Below are 21,844 nucleotides of genomic sequence, written 5' to 3' on the forward strand. Positions count from 1 at the left end.
TCCGCTCTACTGCGCAGGCGACTTGCGCATGCGCAGTAGAGCGGCCCGACGGAGATGGACTATTTTTGCCTATCTCCGTGGGAAGAGCGGATATTGCGCCTGCGCTGGAGCCACGGAGGTAAATATTGACATCACCGCCGCTCCAGAAGGATTTTCTCCACCGCCATGGGACCGAGGAGGAAGGGGGAAGCCTCTAGGATCCGGAGGCTTCCCCTACCCGAGGTGAGTAACCCCCAGGGGAGTTTTTTTTGTTTTTGTTTTTTTTTTTCATTACAGATTTTCTTTAGGCAAAATACAGAACTCACAAGTGGATGAACTGGTGGTGAATTTTGTACCAAGCAGGCAGTTTAGAAATTGCAACATTTGATAGGCCTTAAAGCCGTTTAAAACTCTTGACAACATTTTCAACAAAAATGTGTTTTCCTACTTTTTATAACCCATACAATTATCATATTTTCTTTTTGTGCACAAGTATTATTCATTTAGACATTATAACTTCCCAAAGTTCAGTTAATTTATTTTTAAAGCTGCTGGTGCATTTTATTCATAACTGTTGTAATTCTGTTGTGAATGCAGCCGCCAGTGATTTCTGACCTGTGTTTCACCCCAGGACTCATCAGCTGAAGTCCAGCACAGCCAGAGAATGTTTACATAAATGTATCAAGTAAAAAATGTGTACACAAGATAAGCTTAACAGCAGTTTGGATGCAGGTTCTCCCTGCAGAAGAAAGTCAGCCCTGTGATGTAACCCTTTGAATGCTGTTTTACTAAAAAAAAAAAAAAAAAAAAAAAAAAGTGTTAGTATATTATATGCTGTAAATAATCTTTGAGAGCAAAGAAGAAATTCTGGGTTATATTACACTTTAAAGAAACCTTTTTTTTATTTTTTGCAAAATATTTTAACGCTAGATTTGATATAAATATATTTAACGCTAGATTTGATAGAATTGATATAAAGAATAGTTTTAATCTCATGGTTAGATATACAAATGTCAGTCTCTTTAATTCAATCCATGTCCTTCTCTTTTAGCAAAGTGTATATGGCGGGTATGGTGCTCCTGGTCAATATGGGATGTCTAACGCTTATCAAGCATCAGTAGCTCAACAGGCCCAATCAGCTGGGCAGCATCAGGGAAGCCTTAATCAGGTAAGATTATGTCATTTTTCCAGCTAAAAAAATTGTACTAAAGTCCTTAAAGGAGTTATCAGACGAAATTGAACAAAATAAGCACTACTTACCCGGGGCTTCCTCCAGCCCCAAGCTCCCAGCATGTCCCTTGCCGCAGCTCTGCACGCAGCCTTTCGCCGCAGCTCTCTGGTCCCCGGCGATGACGTCAGGCCAACCTCCAGGTCGGCCTGTACTGCGCCTGTGCGAGCGTCGCTGTCAATCACCGCCACGAGTTCTGGAGGTCGGCCTGACGTCATCGCCGGGGACCGGGAGGGAGATACGGCAACCGGCTGCATGCATAGCTGCGGCGAGGGACAAGCTTGGGGCTGGAGGAAGCCCCGGGTAAGTAGTGCTTATTTTGTTCAATCTCGCCTAATAACTCTAAGTACAGAGTACTCCCGTATAAAGTGTTCTTATATTAGAGGTTGGAATGCAGCAATGAGTTATGCTTAGTGCACAGGATGCAAGTTTCCATCAGGTCGACAGTTGAATCGATTATTTCAGACAGGGCCGATCGGATTCCTGATCGTGTTTTCTGATCAGTTCTATACAAAATTGAACAGAAATACGACCAGGATTCAGATTGGATTTGTCGGAAATAATTGATTCAACGAACTGAAGCAAAATTACACTGTGTACTAAGCATTCATGGTTTTGTGTGTGTTCTGCTTTGTGTGGTGTAGTTTTTATTTTATCTGACAGTCTTAGTCATTGGGAATCGTCTGTTTAAAAAAAAAAAAATATATACTTAAGGAGCGGGAAGGCTCTTGATCCTAATGAACCTTCCCTCTCCCGGTGCCTGCACAGCGCAGGGTCCCCCGTAGCAGCATTCGACCAATTCGGGCAAATGTTGCTATCGCCGATGGGGGGGGAGGGGGGCTTTGGAAGTTTTTGGAGCCCTAGTGCTCCCGAAGATGAGCCGCACAATACTGCACGAGCAATTGCTGACGTGTGCGCAGTATGGAGCCTCCTGTCTTCGGGAGGACTCGGCTCCTGAAGATTTCTGAAGTCCCCCGCAGTGGGGGATTTAAATGGAGGAGCTGCTGCACCGGTGGTGCTGGGAGAGGAGAGGGAAGGCTCACAAGGGCCCAGAGCCTTCCCTCTCCTTAGGCAAGTATCTGGTTTTGTTTTTTATTACAGACTCCCAATGACTTTAAAGCAAGAGGCTTAAAGCGGACCCGAACTCGGAACTTCCTCTCTGCTCTAAAAGCATAAACCTTTTAAAGAAAAACCTATATCTTTGTTATAGTTGAGGGAACTGTTGATCTTATCAATTTAGCTAGGATGGCTGGGAAAGCCTCCCGAGTAACAGTAAGGCTGCATTTCCACTTGTGCGGTGCGAATCGCCGCGGTAAAAATTCGCATGCGGATGCGAAATTCGCATGCGGGTCCATGCGAATTTTCATGCGTATTCGCACGCGAATTCGCATGGATGACGATGTATGCGAATTTAACCATGGCAGTGCTGGTGTGCTTTTCCATTGTTTCTGTGCGAATTCGCATGAAAATTCGCATGAAAATTCGCATACCCAAACCTCATGCAAATTTCCTATTAAATGCATTGTATGCGATTCGCATAGCGGTATGCGGTATGCGAATTCTGATGGCTCTGCCATGCGAATTTTTTCTGCACAGAAAAACGCAAAGGAATCCTGACAAGTGGAAACAGTCCCATTCACTTGTATTGCTATGCGAATTTGCATGCGAAAAACGCATGCGAATTCGCGATAGTGGAAATGAGCCCTTAAGGCATCTAATTGCTTTTGTCTGCTAAAGAATGTTTCTCCTCTGTATGTCAGTGTATATAAGCTGTTTTTCAGTTTTTGTCAGGAACCAGTCCCAGGAAGGATTTTTATAAGCCGAAAGCTCACTGTTTACTCATCTCTAAGTTGGCCAATAAATGATGGTATCATCCTGATTCAAAACTTTGTTATAGCTGATACAAATCCTGAAATCTGCAGTGTCTACTTCCTGCTTTCATGATAGCAAACATAAGGTTAACATCCTGTGTTTACAAATTAACTGCTGTGTCGAGGCAGCCAGTTGAAAGTTCAAATTACAGTTGTGATTAGTCCCAGATTAGGGGAAATAAAACGGGCTCCATTCTCTAAATAAATGCAGAGTGCAGTGTCCTGTTCAGAATTTTCAGATAAGATAGACCCTGTGCAAATCCTTTAATATTTGAAATGGACAAAGGTGTAAAGTCCAAGCTAACTTTTTGGGCTAGACTTGCAAGTGATTTCTGGCATTTATAGCACATTTACTGGACGTACTGAGTAAAATGCTTGTGGTGCTCTACACATTTAGCAGAATGCGCGGACAAAGTAAACCTCCTAGTTCTAAGTAAGGGCTATGTGCTACTAAAAGTTAATTAGTGGCTGGATTTGCTAAAAAACCTGCAGGTGGCGCTAGTGATTTCACCTCCATACCAGTCAACAGGAAATATCTGCCAGTGAAAATGTTAGCAAGCTCCAACATTTTAGTGTGAATGTCCACTTGGTAATATTATTATTATTGATTTATAAAGCGCCAACATATTCTGTGGCGCTGTACATAATAGACAATGGTGTACACCAATATACAAGATACATAATTAGTGACAAAATACAAAAAAGATACAAAATATAGAATTGGTAATGACAGTGATAAAAGTAACATGAGTAAAATGTATAATGATTTCCAAGACACAAGGGGAGAGAGCCCTGCCCTTGTGAGCTTACAATCCAAAGGGAAAATTACATAAATGCTGTCGTCAGACGCTTTTTGTATGATCGGTGACATACTTTCTTATATCCACTATGTGTAATCTTTCTGTTGGAGATAATCTAACCAACCTCAAGTAGATTGATCAGGGAATGGAGACAGTCATTCTGGCCAGTGGTTGAATCTATGAAGGCAAGGAGTACCTGTGTATTTTGTTGCAAGCGAGGCCGATGTATAATTGTTTTCCACTTATTGAATTTTAGCCCGGGGTTCCAGGCCTTGAAGACGGCATGCCTTATTCTAATGTCCAGTCGCAAGTCAACTCCTCAAGTAACCAGTCAGCTTCACATCAGCAGCATGTCAATCATAGCATGTCACAGAACAACTCACAAGGAGGTTCAGCAGGCAGCCAAAACTCACAGCAACATTCCTCAGCGAACTCCAACAGTTATGCACAGCAACACAACTACAATGAGAGTCCAAAGCCAAAGAAAGGACAGCAGCTGTGGAACCGCATGAAACGTGAGTTCTTGTCCTCCAATTCATATCCATGGATCAAAGTCCTGGTTTTTGTAATCTCTTGAAATCTCACTTGTGGAAATCCTAGAATAGATCCTAGAATCATCCCCGTTGCAGGTATTTACCAACTTGATGAATATGCCTTCTGTGAGCCCTGAGTGCTCCTGAATGTGGGCGGCTCCGTACTGCGCATGCGCGAGAACACACGTGTGCAGTACAGAGCTGCCAGTCTCTGGCAGCACTTAAAGTGAACCTCCGGACTAAAAATCTACTCAGCAGCACTGAAAAGGCTTGGTGTTTAACAGTTTCACAGCATCAGAACTTTGTTTTTCTTACCAAAGCATCATTTTTAGCTAAGCTCCACCCATCAAAGAAAAAAAGCCCAGGCTTTTTTTCCCTGATGCTCTGCAGAGCATGATGGGATTTCCTATGTTGTTGTTCACATTGCCTAGCAACTGGGAGAGGTGCTCAGGACACAGGACAGTTGGAACTGTCTCACGCTCCCTGTCACCTCATTTCAAATCAAACTTTTGCCTGTTTTAAAACAGTGTGGGTAAGAGATTATATTACCTATCTATTTTAATTAACATAATTAATGTAACTTAATGACAGTATGTTTGTTTAGGCTGGAGTTTCTCTTTAAGGACACGAGTCCTCACAAAGCCTTCCAAGGGATCCCAAAGGTGGCAATTTAAAAAGGGGAGCTCGCTGGAATGAGAACACTGAGGGCACAAGGGAGCCTTCCCTCTCCATAGGAATGTATCTGACCTCTTTTTCCCACTACACATTTAGCTGAACATTTTCTGTTCTCTTATTTGAATAACATGTTTTCTTAAAACATCTGCAGAGATGGCAAATGCATAGATCAGTCTTCCTGTCAGCACAGTAACCATTGGGGCAGATTAATCAAAACAAGTGCAAGGAAAACTGGTACAAAATTGTAGTAGATATCCAGGATTCTGATTGGTTGCTTTCAACTACTGCTGCATTTCAGCACTTGGCATGCTCCAGCTCTCCCCACACTGGTTTCTGTTAACCACTTGAGGACCACAGGCTTACCCCCCCTAGTGACCAGGCTATTTTTTTACAATTGAGCACACTGCAGCTTTAACAGTTTGCTGCACGGCCATACAACCTAGCAGCCAAATGAATCTTCCCTCAGAGCTTTCTGTTGGTGGGATCTGATTGCTGCTGCAGTTTTTATGTATGTATTTATTTATTCTTTAAATAAAAATGGTTTTCTTTTTAGCTTATTCCTCGTCCCCCCGAGTTGCAACCATTGCAATCACCTCTCATAGGCATCAGTCTATGACAGGGATCGCTTTGTACGCTGTTCCAGGGGACAGCCAAGCGGCAGGGCTGTCCCCAGTACAGCACTGCGCTAGATCGTAGCGCTGTACAAAGTAGAAAAAACAGCCGTTTCTCCTAATAGCCTGCCGGCAACTATCGCGGCTGGCAGGCTGATTACGGAGAGGAGCTCCGTCACTCAAGTGAAGATGTGCCAGCGATCCCCGCTAATCTCCAGCTACAGGACCTGCCGCCAAACGGCATTAGGCGGTCCTGTAGTTGCCACCCTCCCAACGCCAATTGGAGTTAGGTGGTCGGGGGGGGGGGGTTAAAGGAATACTTAAGTCCATATAAAAAAGGCAGTCTTACTTACCTGGGACTTCTACCGGCGACTCAGCCTGTTGCCAGCCACTGCACTTCCCTGGCCGCACAAGCCCTCATTTCCATCACCGGAAGCGTCCTGCACTGACGCAGGACTAGAAAATCTGATGCACAGTGGTCGGCAACAGGCTCAGTCGTCGAACGCTAAACTGAGTTGCGGCGGGGGACTGGAGGATCATTGAGTATGTTAAAGCCCATCTTCAAATTAATTTCACAAGTGATACTCCTGTCTCAGTTTTATTGGGTTACTACAAAAAATGTTTGTTTTATTTTGCAGAAGCGCCTGGAGCTGGTGGGCTTAAATTTAATATTCAGAAACGACCTCTAGTGATGACAAATCAGAATTTTACCAATAACGAACACAACAGCAATAGTATGCAACAGTCTGCACGGATGCATCACCACATGTTACAACAGCAGCAGCAGCAGCAATCTGAGAAGGGCCAAGACCACAGGTAGACTGACACAATATATTTATTATTGGTAGTCTGGGATGCTTCCTGTGTAAATTAGTAATTTACCTGCTTTCTCACTTACAGCGATAATGCTACTGCAAAGCCAGAGGATTGGCCGCCATCTATGAAGGAATACGTCCAACGGTGCTTTACTGCATGTGAAACAGAGGAAGACAAGGATCGCACTGAAAAGCTGCTGAAAGAAGTTCTCCAAGCCAGATTACACGATGGCTCAGCATTTACTATAGATTGGAGTAGAGAGCCTCTACCAGGGTTGGTTTTTGTCATTCACCTATACTTGTTAGTCTGGTCCTCCCTGTTGTCTTTCAAAAACATTTTAGAGTGTTGGGTGTACTTTTTTAAATGGGACCCATATCAAGAATGTAGTTTATTTGCATCATTTCAGTTCATTATCCATGCATGTCCGTTCTGACAGTAAACTAGCTACAGTTGTTCACTGTTTGAAATTTTAGCTTCTTAAGGCGCATACACGCACTGGACTTGTCCAAACTACTGGTCGTCAGACCTGCCTGCGGGGCGGTCTTCTGACAAGTTGCACGTGAGAACAAGCTGTCGTCAGACTGATGAGATGGATTTTGACTGATCCACTCTGCCAGTCAGTCAAAACCAGTCTTACCAGTCTGACGACAGTTTGCACTCACGTGCAACTGTCGTCAGAACAACCGCCCCGCAGGCAGGTCTGACGACCCGTAGTTTGGAATAGTCTGGCATGTGTACGCGCCTTTTAAAGGGAATCTAAAGTGAAAATAAACTTAAAGGAGTTATCAGGCATTTACTAGTAAAATAAGGGCTACTTTCTCGGGGCTTCCTCCAGCCCCAAGCTCTTAGCATGTCCCTCGCCGCAGCTCTCCCCGCAGCCATTCGCCGCCTCTGCATCCCGGTCCGCGGTGATGACGTCAGGCCGACCTGGTGGTCGGCCTGCCCTGCGCGAGCGGCGATGTCAATCACCACCACGTGGACCGGAGCGTACTGCGCAGGCGCAGTACACTCCGGCCCATTTGGCGGTGATTGAAATATCCTTCTCTTGCAGACTTTTCATTTATTACCCGATAGGTTAAATCGGACCTGAACTCAGAACTTCCTCTCTGCTCTAAAAGATAAGCAACAGCATAATAACCTTTATAGAAAGTCTTTGATACAGCTTACAACACTCCTGCAATCAATCTTCAGTGTCTACTTTCTGGTTTCATGGAAGCGGAGAAATTAACATCCTGTTTACATTTTAGCTGTGTCTGTCAGATTTCTGTACGAATGCAGCTGAGAGATCAAATTACACTTATTACTTACAGATGAGGGGGAATTAGACAGATTCTTCCCTCTAAAAACACATGGTGCATTTCACTCAGTTTTCCCTGTGTCTTGTGCAAGAGCTCAGACCCTCTTGAAACACGTGGAGCTGTACCAGTCAGTTTCACGGAATGGGCCATGTTGTAGATCCTACATTAAGCAAGGGGTCATACAGACTTGCCAACATGTCTGTTGCAGTGACTGGAGGATTGCTCACAATAACGGAGGGAAGTCAGACAAGTGATGGAATGCTATCTGACACATCCGATACCATGGGTGTTCTGTAAATATGGGGTGGACCGTGACCACACAACCGCTGTCACTGTCTACAGTACAAACCCATTCAACTGTGAACCCAAACTTGCAGGGTTTTCCTCTTTCTGTCACTGTTATCTCCATGACTTCTGTATGTATATCGGTGGCCCTTGGGGACAGGAAGAGTTTCCAACATGGATTTCCCCAGCTCTTCCCCACGCTACAGATATATTTTTTTCTTTTAAAAAAAAACAATAGGTTTTAACCGTTCATTTTTTTTATTTTTATTTTTTTTCTTCTGGTTGAACTTGAAATTACTTTTATACCCCATTAGTTTATACCTTAAATGCTTTTGCTGTTTTTACAGGAAAGATGGTATTAAGGAAAGTCCTAAGAAGAAACACTGGGAGGCACCTACTCTGCAATCTTCTCGTGGCAGTACAATTACAGTCACCCAGTCTCAGCGCGGTGGAGGGAATGGCAACACTGGGGCACTAAGGGGGCGTGGAAACAGCTTTGTTGCTGCTGCGCGGTTTGGCAACCGCAATGTATTCATGAAAGAATCCAGCTCTTCATCAAGCACAGGCTCTAGGTCTAGATCAAGATCGTCTTCACGATCTCCTCACAGACGACCCCGGAGAAGGTATTAGTGTTAGTGTTACAGAGGTTGCACTGTGCTCGTTTAGCCATAGGACATTTGCTCAGACATACTGTTTTGGTTTTTTTTTTACCTTTCATAGTGGATCTCATTCAGACTCTGACAGCAGTTCCTTATCGGGAAATGAGGGCCGAACAGGTCGTAAAAACGTACAAAAAGGACGTGGTCGGGGAGGACATGTTGGTCGTGGAAGGAATCAGAGGGGTAAAAGGTGTGTATTATCATTACCGCACTAAGTGACATCTAATGGATTACTGCCTAGCTACCCAGTAGTAAGGTCTCCAGACTGTGCAGCTTTAAAGGCACATTTCCTGTAGATTGAGTCGTCTTGTGATGTTCCATCTTCCTCCAAGTAGTAGGGTCAAATCATTCTTATGTATTTATAAGTCCTTCCAGGATGTGAAATTGAGGTTCTGTTGAAGTTTTACATCTCATTTTACTACTATTTATTTTTTAGAAATGAACAAAATTTCAACAAACGAAACCGTAAGAAGAACATGCAGATGGACTTTGAGGATCCTGACAAAGACTTCAAGAAAGAAAGGCGAGCGGCACGATTCCAGCATAGCCACAGTCCTAAGAAATTCCGACTTGAGCCCCTTGTACTCCAGATCAACCTGGATCCAAATGACTCCGACAACCTGGACTGGATTGAGCTAAAAATAGTGGGAACTTCACAAGATATTACTAAACACTACTTGCGGTTGACTTGTGCCCCAGACCCTTCCACTGTGAGACCAGTGCCAGTAAGTGTTTTTGTTCAGCCTCTTAATTACTGACTTTACACTACACATGATCAGTTAGGCATAATCATACTAGGGGCAGCCATGTTTAACTTCATTAAAAAAATAGTTTTATAGAAATAAAGGAAAAACAGATATTGTATTGAAACAATACAGATCAATAAAGTGACGCAAACATCATGTGCAGTACATCCAGAACAAAGGAAGGGGTCAAACAGCCAGACCTTCAAGCGTGAAGAGTTGCACAGTATGCAAACATGCACTATTGATTGGTGTCAAGGGCCAAGCTGCGAGTGTTAATGTACCCATGAACCAAAATGAAATACTGTTTAATTTTTGTTGCTTTGACGAACCGTGTCCCCCTTTCAGCTCAGCTGAAATATTCGAGAGAACGTTGATGGGCGGGGAGGAAGTGTCAGTACTTCCTCCTCTCTGCCCGTCCTTAGCTCTGCCCCTCCACTTGCAGCTTAGAGTTCCGAGCTGAGTACCACACACAGGGAGCTGCTCTGTGCGCAGGCTTGTGATAATTGAGGTCAGCATGATAGCGTACTAATATACACTATAGTTCTGACCTCAATTATCGCAAGCCTGCGCACAGCTCCGCTGTGTGCGGCACTCAGATAATGAACAATAAGCTACCAGTGCAGGGGCGGAGCTAAGAACGGGCAGAGAGAAGGAAGTACTGACACGTCCTCCCTGCCCATCATCAAACTCAGTACAGCGGGGGGAGGAGGATCATGCTGTGGTATGTCACAGCACAAAAAATCAAATATATAAAAAGTATAATGTTCAAAACCCTGCTCAGGGTACTTTAACCACTTAAGGTAATTAGTGCTGCTGTATGTTTCAGGACGTAGAATCTACATCCTGCATTAAAAGCCTCCACGGGTGCACATGCACGATCCTGTGAATGACTGTTGCCACCTAATGGCAATCATTCATTAAAGTTAGGAGAAAAAAAGTTTGAAAAGTAAAAAAAAGGGACAGTCCCAATTTTTTTTTTTCTAATCCCTAGTTAATTTTTAACCCCAGCCTAGCCTAACCCTTGCAATACCTGCACTTGTTTGTAAACTGCCTCGTTTAGCGATTGGATGCGATCACTAGGGTGAAAGTTTTGGGCCCCAATGCTCTACAGATGTAGTGCTCTGCCATTGCCTAGAAATCCATCTGTACAGCACTATGGCCCCTGAACTGTCGCCCTAGGGAACGCCTCTGATTGCCACAAACTCGCAGGCTGGGCATAACTGTCCGCCACATGCTCAGCTAGAAATAAAATATGGCATATGGGGTATCGTTTTAACCGGTAAGGGCCAAATAATTCATTTTTGTGCTTTTATACCTATGGGGTGTGTCCTGTGAAAATTGGGAAGGGTGAAGAATGAAAATTGTTTTTCTGCATTTATCTAATTTTTTTTTTTTTTTTTCCCAATAAAATGGTTTTGGGAGAAAAATATTACCCGAAGAAAGCCTAGATTGTATCCATTGCACTGTTGCATCAATCTGTAGACTCCAATATAGAACAGTTTTGGATGATGTCATACTTATTTTTTTTTTTTCTCATGCAGGTTTTACGAAAATCTTTAACAATGGTGAAGGCTCACTTCAAAGAGAAGCAAGATTACACGTTTGCCTGTGAGCAGTTGAAGTCAATTCGCCAAGACTTAACAGTATGTATTGCTGAGGAGGTCTGGAAATTAAGTGGGTGCCGTACAGAAGGAGTTTTGTGGATAAATGAGATTACTCTTTACATTCTTTAGAAAACATGTTGCAACAGGCATTAGTTGCCACTTAGGTTTAAACCCCCAAGTGCAGTTTTTAAAGATTTTGTTAAAAATAAATGCTTTACCAATTCATAGTTAGATTCCTAATCAACCTCCAATTGCCTGCTCACTCCCCTCTTTCCAGTAAGCCTGAATCCATGCCACTCCTACAAGAAACAGCCAGAGCATTTACAATAGTCGTCAGACAGCAAGACCTGGCTTCAGCTTATAAGGCAATTGCTCTCCTCCTGCATTGCTCATAGGTGTTTTTGTTTTTCTGCCCAATTATCTCCAGGCTGTTCAGTTAACCTCTTGATTGTTGATCTCTCTTCCTGTGCAGGTGCAAGGCATTCGCACAGAGTTCACAGTAGAAGTGTACGAGACGCATGCACGGATAGCACTGGAAAAGGTAAGCTGTGCTTTTATTGTAACATCTGCAGTCTAACATTTTGGAGGGCAGGAATGTGTCCTTTATGCTTGATTTTCCGCTTGATTCTCCCTCTCGATTGTTTCGCTGCTCGATTTCCGCGGGTGATTCTCTTATCTTCCTCTCTGGTTTTCCTTGTCTTTTTCCAATGTCCTCCATGCAGAATCGAGCGGCAAAACGATCAGGCGGGAGATCGGACGTGTCAGAAATTATCTATTGAGCCATCTAAATGGCTTAGAATCTAACCGTGTATTCCCAGCACAAGGGGGTAGCAAATTGTATGCAGTCATTTATAATATGTAGTCCTAGGAGTACATAATAGGCTATGCATATTTGGTCAATGAATCTCTGATTAACACTAGAGTTGGGCCGAACCTCCGATTTTAGGTTCAAACCGGGTTCGCGAACTTTCGCGGAAGGTTCGGTTCGCGTTAAAGTTCGCGAACCGCAATAGACTTCAATGGGGAGGCGAACTTTGGGGGAAAAAAAATTATGCTGGCCACAAAAGTGATGGAAAAGATGTTTCAAGGGGTCTAACACCTGGAGGGGGGCATGGCAAAAGTCCCCGGGAAAAATCTGGATTTGACGCAAAGCAGCGTTTTAAGGGCAGAAATCACATTGAAGGCTAAATGACAGGCCTAAAGTGCTTTAAAACATCTTGCATGTGTATACATCAATCAGGTAGTGTAATTAAGGTACTGCTTCACACTGACACACCAAACTGTTCACTGAACAGAACAGGTATGCAGTGGCGGGTTCACTGAACAGAACAGGTATGCAGTGGCGGGTTCACTGAACAGAACAGGTATGCAGTGGCGGGTTCACTGAACAGAACAGGTATGCAGTGGCGGGTTCACTGAACAGAACAGGTATGCAGTGGCGGGTTCACTGAACAGAACAGGTATGCAGTGGCGGGTTCACTGAACAGAACAGGTATGCAGTGGCGGGTTCACTGAACAGAACAGGTATGCAGTGGCGGGTTCACTGAACAGAACAGGTATGCAGTGGCGGGTTCACTGAACAGAACAGGTATGCAGTGGCGGGTTCACTGAACAGAACAGGTATGCAGTGGCGGGTTCACTGAACAGAACAGGTATGCAGTGGCGGGTTCACTGAACAGAACAGGTATGCAGTGGCGGGTTCACTGAACAGAACAGGTATGCAGTGGCGGGCTCACTGAACAGAACAGGTATGCAGTGGCGGGCTCACTGAACAGAACAGGTATGCAGTGGCGGGCTCACTGAACAGAACAGGTATGCAGTGGCGGGCTCACTGAACAGAACAGGTATGCAGTGGCGGGTTCACTGAACAGAACAGGTATGCAGTGGCGGGTTCCCTGAACAGAACAGGTATGCAGTGGCGGGTTCACTGAACAGAACAGGTATGCAGTGGCGGGTTCACTGAACAGAACAGGTATGCAGTGGCGGGTTCACAGAACAGGTATGCAGTGGCGGGTTAACAGAACAGGTATGCAGTGGCGGGTTCACAGAACAGGTATGCAGTGGCGGGTTCACAGAACAGGTATGCAGTGGCGGGTTCACAGAACAGGTATGCAGTGGCGGGTTCACAGAACAGGTATGCAGTGGCGGGTTCACTGAACAGGTATGCAGTGGCGGGTTCACTGAACAGGTATGCAGTGGCGGGTTCACTGAACAGGTATGCAGTGGCGGGTTCACTGAACAGGTATGCAGTGGCGGGTTCACTGAACAGGTATGCAGTGGTGGGTTCACTGAACAGGTATGCAGTGGTGGGTTCACTGAACAGGTATGCAGTGGTGGGTTCACTGCACAGGTATGCAGTGGTGGGTTCACTGCACAGGTATGCAGTGGTGGGTTCACTGCACAGGTATGCAGTGGTGGGTTCACTGCACAGGTATGCAGTGGTGGGTTCACAGACACAGTACAGGTATGCAGTGGTGGGTTCACAGAACAGGTATGCAGCCAGGAACAAGCCAAGCCTAACTAATCTTTCCCTATGAGAGACAGTGCAGCAGCTCGCCCTACTCTCACTAATGCAGGCAGGCACACGAGTGACCGTAATGGTCGCCGCTGCCTGCCTTATATAAGGGGGGTGGGGCTCCAGGGGCTAGTGTAGCCTAATTGGCTACACTGGGCCTGCTGACTGTGATGTAGAGGGTCAAAGTTGACCCTCCATGGTGCATTATGGGGCGAACCGAACTTCCGCAAACGTTCGCCTGCGGAATGCGAACCACGGAAGTTCGCATGGAACCGTTCGCAGGCGAACCGTTCGGCCCAACTCTAATTAACACACCACTAAGTTAGACAATAAATGGTATCATCCTGATACAAAATGTCTTGAAGCAGGGAAATGTAACTATAAAAAGTGCTCAAGTAAATTGACCTGGAGCACTGCAAGCTGCTAAAGTGTTAATGGGGTAGCAGCGGTGTGCAAATAGAGATATCATGAAGCGGGTGATCTGTGTCCATAAGCAGCCCTGCTGACAAACGAGGTGCTGAAGTGGCATTCTTGACTATTGACACACACTTATTGCATATTCTGCTACATTAATGACATTAGGATATCAAAATGTCAGTATTTCATGTAATGGTACTTCAATAAGTTTATTATAGAATCTACTCCATTATCCATTCTTTCTGCTTAATTGGGAAAGGGAGCCCAGATGCAGCAGTCAGGAAAACTTCATCCATTACACAAGTACAGTAGTGGTGTCTTCTTACAAACATGCATCAGGCTTCTTTTAATGTGCACTTGTTTCTTTTTTTGCCGTTTAGGGAGACCATGAGGAGTTTAACCAATGTCAAGCACAGCTAAAATCATTGTATGCCGAAAATATTGGTGGCAACGTTGGAGAGTTTACAGCCTACCGCATCCTGTATTACATTTTCACCAAAAACTCTGGAGGTAGGACGCTGTCCTGGTGTAGAAGAAGGCTCCAACACGTGCAGTCTCCCAACCTCACCTCTACTTTCCCTCTCTCTGCAGATCTGACCACAGAGATGGCTCATCTGACCAAAGCGATGAAGGTGGACCCTTGCGTTTCTCACGCTCTGGCTCTCAGGAGCGCATGGGCACTGTCAAACTATCACCGCTTCTTCAAGCTGTATAGAGTAGCACCACGCATGTCTGGGTATCTGATCGACAAGTTTACAGAAAGGGAGAGGAAGGCAGCTATTAAGGCCATGATTAAAACGTATGTGATGGCCAATATATTGCCATGCTTAATCAAGCCTTCTCTTTACAGCTCATTTTCCCCCCATATTACTGTTGGCTTTAGTGAAGTTAGGGGCGTAACTCCCTGAGCCCCTTATCTGCCGTTTTTTGATGCTCAGCCCTGCCCCTTGCAGGAAAACGCCATGGTGCTTTGTCCACTTAAGATGGCCCTTTTTTTGCAAGGGGCGGAGCTATGCACCAGAAGACAGCAGACACAGGGCTCAGATAGAGATTTGGAAGGAAAAGACCCAGCAGGCTGTTATAACTTTTTATAGTAGAAGACTTAGAGAACCCGAGGTGGTTTCTAAGAATATCTGCACACAGAGGCTGGGTCTGCCTATACAGCCCAGCCTCTGTTGCTATGTAGGGTCCCCCCCCCCCCCCCCCCTGCGCTCTATGCCCCCATAGCTGCGGTCCCCACCCACGTCCCTTCCCTCCAATCAGCAGGGAGGGAAGGGACGTGGGTGGGGACCGGAGCTATGTAGGATGTGGGGGGAGCGGCGAGAGTGACACTACATGGGTAAACAGCCCGCTGCGACGCGCTAAGTGTCGACAGCGCGGCTGTGATTTATGGGGGCATAGCAGATCGCAGGGGGCGCCTGGGGGGACACTACATGGCAACAGAGGCTGGGCTGTATAGGCAGACCTAGCCTCTGTGTGCCGATATCATTCTTAGAAACCACCTCGGGTTCTCTTTAAGGATTTAAATGTGCAATTTAGGCTGAATGTGGTTAGTGTTGAAAAGGAAGCAAATATTTAAGTCCATTTGCTTATTAATTTGCAAAGCAAATGTTTACTACTACAAAACGCTTACTATTCCCCACAGGACGTTCGTTACATATTTTGCATAGAATATATACTTTGATACGGGCTATTGGAGAGAACTAGGTTATTTAGTTTTCCCCTTGCAAGTAATGGGTAGATCTTTAAATCAAAATGTGACCTACTGGAGGTAAGTATATTGTAGGCTATCCAGTCTTTTATTTCTGTGTTTTTTGTTTTTAGAAAATATATATCGATGTTTTTGTCCCCCCCTTACTACGGCTATTTAGTACTGCATGTGAAATGGGGCTAGGTCATACGTGTCCAACTCAATCTGGCCACAGAGCCATCTAATTTGGCTCCAAAATGTTTCCCCACTTTGCATTATATTTGGCAGACTGTAGACCACCAGGGAGGTCACATGGGGGAGGGGGAAAGCACTAGGGAACTGTAGAGGAGCAAGAGAGGACCACTAGACACCAGTATATGGAAGGGGGTAAGGCAACTTGACACCAGGGAACTGTATGGACGGGGAACCCACTAGACATACAAATTGTATATGGGAGGGATGATGCATTAGACACCAGGGAACTTGATAAGGGAGGTTGGCATGTGACTTGGTCCCAGTGTTCAAGTTCAGTCCACTTTGAGTTTGACACACCCTCGGGCTAAATTAACTGTCAGGAATCGCACTTGTTAATTTTTCCGTTCGGTGAGGTGCAACCTTAGCTCTAGCTCATCATTCATATGTCACTGAAGCTCGTTTATCTTCAGCTTTAAAAATGCTGTTTAGAATATTATTCTATATTTGGTGTATGACTCTACTGTTACCTGCTGTAAATCAAACTTGTGGTAGGACTGCATAATATGCCTTTCCTCAGCAGCCTCCACTGCTGCTATGCACAGGTCTCTTCTGAACCCCAGCGGGTCCCTGAATTCAGCTGGACTGCCTGTTGTGGGAATCCAGTCAGGTCTTCTCCACTGCGTTATAGACTGGCCTCTGCACCAATGCGGAGGTCAGGAATCAGTCACGTGGGGTGGGCGACCGATAAGTCTCAGATTTTTTGGGGGAGTCCCACTGCTTTTTAGTGCCTATATGAAGTAGGTGAACCAACTGTGGAGATTAGTTTTACCAATTAACTTCTCCTAGGGTCAGTCACATGGTCTCTTAAGCCCCATCTACACGATACGATTCTTTGTGCGATTTGATTACGATTTTATTTACGATCCCATTAAATCCGACATGTCTGATCGGGATTCGATTTGCCATTGCAAAACAATGGCGAATCGAATCCTGATCAGACATGTCAGATTTAATCGGATCGTAAATAGAATCGTAATCGTATCGTGTAGATGGGGCTTTAGCAACTTTTATACCAACATGTTTTTGTATTATCGCAGATCTCCTCAATGAAATAACTGGAGTCTTAGACCAAAATCCTAGGTTCCAATCATAATACTTAATATCTCCTTAAAGGACATTCGAGGTGAAAATAAACTGATGAGAAAAATAATTGTATCTATCTTACTTCTCCTAAAAAATGACTGATGTCACAGTTTTTTTTTAATTTTTATATTTAAATCTAGTTTTTAAGTTTTTACTGTTTCATTGTCTCTGCTCAATGACACCAGAGCTCAAATCTATGAAACATTGACCCTTTTTATCACTTTTCTGCTCTCAGAAGCCATTTACTGACAGAAAAGTGTTTTATGGCTGTAATTGCTTATCCGTGATGGTTATGTTATAGTCTGACCCAGTCCTGGCCCAGACAAACTGTCTCTTTTATACCTGATTAACAATTTCAAGCAGAGAAGGGGGGGGAGGAACACAGTATAGTTGTTTGTGTGCTTGGCACTTGTGTATATACACGTCTCTCATCATGTCACATGTCAACTCGTTTATCCTTTAAAACCATGACAACTTAATAATAAAGATTCAAGTTTTCTGACCGGGTGGCACTGAGGAGCGCTGCTGAGATGGTAAGGCTGATTTCTTAAAGGAAACCAGAGATGAAGAATAGTACCTGGGGCTTCCTCCAGCCCCATCTGCACGGATCGCTCCCAAACCACCGCCCTCAGCCTACTCCAGCTCCGGTACCGGGTCCCGTAACTTCAGCCAGGAGAGAGACTGGGAGAGCACACTGCGCATGCTCAGACTGGACTCGACTGGATGAAGTTATGGGACCCTGTACCAGAGCTGAAGAAGGCCGAGGACGGCGGCATAAGAGCGATCCGTGCAGATGGGGCTGGAGGAAGCCTCAGGTATGTATAAAACTTTCACTATTCTTCATCTCTGGTATATTTTAAGGTTAGCCAACAGTTAGATTTACAACCATCCACTCAGATCGGTTTATGAATAAAACAGTCTGCTTCCTATGTGGTGTAATGGTATTTGCTGTGCCTGTTTGTATTTAACTTGACTGCTGTGACATTCATCTGTAAGTAGGCAGGACAATTCTGCAGAACTAAGTCTCTAAATTTTAAAAAATTGCTGTCCCTTTCCCTTGACACATGTTCTGTATTCTATAATTGTCTGTGTACAAATGTAGTGAATGAGTAGAGGGGATGTGCTATAGAATGGCATGTAGGGCACATTCTCTTGTAGCTGTTCTGAGTACTCCAAACCCAGGGCACTATTTGTAGCACTACAGATGGGAGACCTTTGCAGCATGCTGTGGAAATGGGTGGCTGCCTTAAGCCCTTTATAATGGAGCAACCCCAGTCCAGCATATATCCTGTATGCATATGCAGGCAGCTTTAAAAAAAAAAGTGATTGTCTGACTTGGATGAAAGACGTGACTTCTAGTGGTTGCTGTCTGAAGGGTACCATAAGACTTAGACTCTGAAGCGAGAATAAATCTCGCTTCAGAGCTGATAGCAGTGGCACGTGTGCCCCTGCTAAACCGCCGCTATCGTGCTGCTAAACGGGGGTCCCTTCACCCCCAAACCCACCCCCGCAATCTGTCGTAAATTTAGTCGTGAATTTACTCTTCCTGGAGGCAGGGCTAACTGCTGCAGCCCTGCCTCCAGTCGCGTCTATCAGCGGCGCATCGCCGCCTCTCCCCCGCCCCTCTCAGTGAAGGAAGACTGAGAGGGGCGGGGGAGAGGCGGAGATGCGTGCTGGCAGACGCGCGTGGGGCAGGGCTGCGGCGGTTAGCCCTGCCCCAACCAGGAAGCGCTCCCCCGCTGCACCGAGGGGATTTGGGGGTGAAGGGACCCCCGTTAAGCCACGGGATAGCGGCGTTTTAGCAGGGGCACACATGCCCCTGCTATCTATGAGGTCTGAAGCGAGATTTATTCTCGCTTCAGACTCTTTAAATGTAAGTGATGGCAGCAGTGTCTGCCAGTAGGGGGAGAATGGATGTATTAATTAACCATTACCTTACACCCTAGGTTTTCAGCACATGATACCTTGGGTTATGGGAGTACTTGTCATAGTCAATCCATTAAAGTTCATTTTGAGTTTTAAAAAATGACTCTTATGTAAGCAAACCTTAAAGAGAACCTGAGCTGGTAACGTTTTTTTGTAAAAACCAACATAATACCTGGTCCGGGGAACTAGCCGGACCAGGAAGCATCAATTACCACTGCTACTTTGTCCTGTGATCCCAAAGTTTCATTTTTTTTGGGGGGGGGGGGGGGGGTGGAGAGGCAGAGGCAGGAAAGGGGTGTTCCTAATGCATGGGGGGGGGGAGTTTTTCAGGAATGCCTCGGGGGGGTGGGGGGGTGGAGAGACACCATGCGTCAGTTCCTTGAGGTTGTCTTCCGAAGTAGGTTTCCCAAACTGCCTCTGCTTCCCTTCTTTTTCTGTAGACAGGAGTGTGTGCTCAGCCATGTTCTCATAGTGGCAGTGGCGAGACCAATGTTCCATCACGTCTTTTTGAAGTTTGATGAAATATTGAGTGGTGTATGACTGTATCAAAGTAAATCATGAGTATCAGAATTTGGTCGTTTTACAGATCTGAAGCCACATCTAAAAATGTATGATAACTTGTACATTTGTAGCATGGTAGTTCACACAATAAGCAGTTTATAAAGTATAACGTGAACACCGCTGTAAAGTTACTGTACAGGTGAATGGTATGAGTAACATGGTAAGCCCTGCTGTAAAATAAAGCATGTTGCACTGTACATAATGGATTTATAAAGGTGGGTATGCGTTCCTGTATGTAAATAAGTCCTAACCTTTTAGTTGCAGGTGGATGATGCAGTTAATGCAATAATTGTTCTAACGTGTTTTTCTTTTTGCTCCCTTTTCCCTTGCTACTTTTTCCAACTCTTTAGTTTTCGGCCGGTGTTGCCAGTTTCCTACATTCAGTCAGAGTTGGCCTTCGAGAGTGAGGAGGAGTGCCAGAGTTTCCTGGCTTCTCTGTCCCTTGTGTATGCAGGAAACGACGACAGCAAGATTGATTGCAAGCAAAGCTTAACGGTCTTGTCCAACTTCTAAGCCCGACACTTTTTATTTTATGCAAATCCACTTGAATGTGTGTTTCAGCACATGGTTACCGCTCACACTGTGTGTGTATGTGAAATGCTCTGCTTGGTTTGGATGTGCTTCTGATGTAAGACCACACCCCCTCTGGTTCAGAGGGTTCATGACTACGACTGGGTATGCCAAGAGGAGGAAGCGGGCTTCTCTAAATTAGCAGAGCCATATCAGGCATTGGTAATGTTTCATGTTGCTCAAAGTGCTATTTCTCTTCTCTGTATATATATTTATACTTGGCGCTTACAACATGACATTACCATTGAATGACTGGCTTCAAGCATGTAAGTCAGATCTTAAAGAAGACAACAGTGTTAGATGCCACATTTTGGAATATATCACGCATTCTAAACATCAAGGGTGTTGGATGAAAGACTTCACATCAGTTATTGATATAGCAAGGCAGTTTATTATTGTCTATATTCTTGGCCTTGGCAGCCAGCAAGGGGCCCAAAATGGCTTCACCTTGGTAGGAAAACGGCTTGTCTCGACCCAACGGAGATTGAAATGGGACAAAAGCTTTGCACAATTAATATCAAGTTAGCGTTGTACATAAGAGATCAAATATTTAGCTTTTCAGAAAGCTATATGTTAATTTGTGAATAAGGGTTCCTTTTTAATTAAACAAAAGGGCCTTTTTTCTTTTTTTACGTTTTGTACTTAGAATGTGTTTATATCTTTGATGTTGTAAATAGACACTAACTCTGTCTCAGTCTTTTTCTCTCTTTACCTCACTTGCACAAAGCCTCTGTCCACATGCTGCACAATTACAACTGCTGTGGCTCTGGGGAGAAGGTCTGCAACACAGAAAACATAGTCAACTCAGACTGGGAGAAGCGAAAAACGCACCACAAGCTGCTCTGCCTTTGCGGAAGAATAGACTCTCTAAAATTCATACATAAAGAACTGTTAACATCCGACAAAAGTCTGCAAAGGAAGTATATTACTGTAAGCTGAACAACCAAGAAAAGTCTCCCGTCAGTCTCTGGATTCTCCTGACGCTGCTGGAACCTCACAGCCTGTGAAAAGATTCCTTTTACAGTCGTGTGTTAATTTGCCCTACCCGCAATGCTGTTTTTGTTTTTTAGTTTTTGATTTCGCACACCGCCCTCCTGTTAGAAGGCTTAGTAATCCCAGTCTCATTTTCAGCAGGTAAATATTTGGTAAATCTGTTGTCCTGGCCATCCCTTCCCGCAATTTTTTTGTTTGTTTTGTTCTCTATTTTATTTTTTTCCTTTTTTGTTCCTTTCCTTTATCCTTTTCTTCCTCCCCTCCCTACTTCGTTCACCTTAACAGAGAGTAGTATTTTTCCCCCATTTTGAAAATGTAACAGTGTTGTATTGTGCTATAATGAGCAGTTGTTGGTCAAGTGCTCCTTTCTTTACAGATGTTTTAATTTTCCTTTCTCCCTTAATAAATCTCATGAGTTGCAAGTGACTTATTTTCCAGCAGAATTAATGGATGGGGCTGTGACCAAAGTGGTGGTGATCATCACATGATATGAATGTAGCGGATACATATAAACACTCACAATCTTGGTGCTAAAAGGATATACCCAGCCAGCAATGGTCTGCCGGTGCACAAGCAGCATAAAGAACATAAAAATAAGCGAACTAAATATCTAAAACATATCGGCGCACATCCATTAGAGGTTAATCAAATAAGTCAATTCAAATTCTCATTAATCTATCTCCTGTTGCCACGATATTGTTCTGTTTAGAAGATACACACCAGATCCAC

At 44.6% G+C, this 21,844-nt stretch overlaps 1 protein-coding gene across 1 annotated transcript in view; it reads left to right on the forward strand.

The window, feature by feature from the left end:
- Positions 1 to 21,541, forward strand: part of LENG8 (leukocyte receptor cluster member 8) — a 34,431-nt gene extending 12,890 nt beyond the window's left edge. Inside the window, exons 5-16 of the mRNA XM_068241214.1 lie at positions 1,031 to 1,147; positions 4,135 to 4,393; positions 6,336 to 6,513; positions 6,598 to 6,786; positions 8,444 to 8,719; positions 8,817 to 8,945; positions 9,192 to 9,480; positions 11,043 to 11,144; positions 11,578 to 11,646; positions 14,418 to 14,547; positions 14,629 to 14,836; positions 19,903 to 21,541. Of these exons, the coding sequence (XP_068097315.1) occupies positions 1,031 to 1,147; positions 4,135 to 4,393; positions 6,336 to 6,513; positions 6,598 to 6,786; positions 8,444 to 8,719; positions 8,817 to 8,945; positions 9,192 to 9,480; positions 11,043 to 11,144; positions 11,578 to 11,646; positions 14,418 to 14,547; positions 14,629 to 14,836; positions 19,903 to 20,065 (2,109 nt within the window). The 3' untranslated portion in view covers positions 20,066 to 21,541. The remainder of the gene's footprint in view (positions 1 to 1,030; positions 1,148 to 4,134; positions 4,394 to 6,335; positions 6,514 to 6,597; positions 6,787 to 8,443; positions 8,720 to 8,816; positions 8,946 to 9,191; positions 9,481 to 11,042; positions 11,145 to 11,577; positions 11,647 to 14,417; positions 14,548 to 14,628; positions 14,837 to 19,902) is intronic.
- The last annotated feature ends 303 nt before the right edge of the window (positions 21,542 to 21,844 follow it).

This window comes from Hyperolius riggenbachi, chromosome 6, assembly GCF_040937935.1.
Source record: "Hyperolius riggenbachi isolate aHypRig1 chromosome 6, aHypRig1.pri, whole genome shotgun sequence".
Taxonomy (NCBI): Eukaryota; Metazoa; Chordata; class Amphibia; order Anura; family Hyperoliidae; genus Hyperolius; species Hyperolius riggenbachi.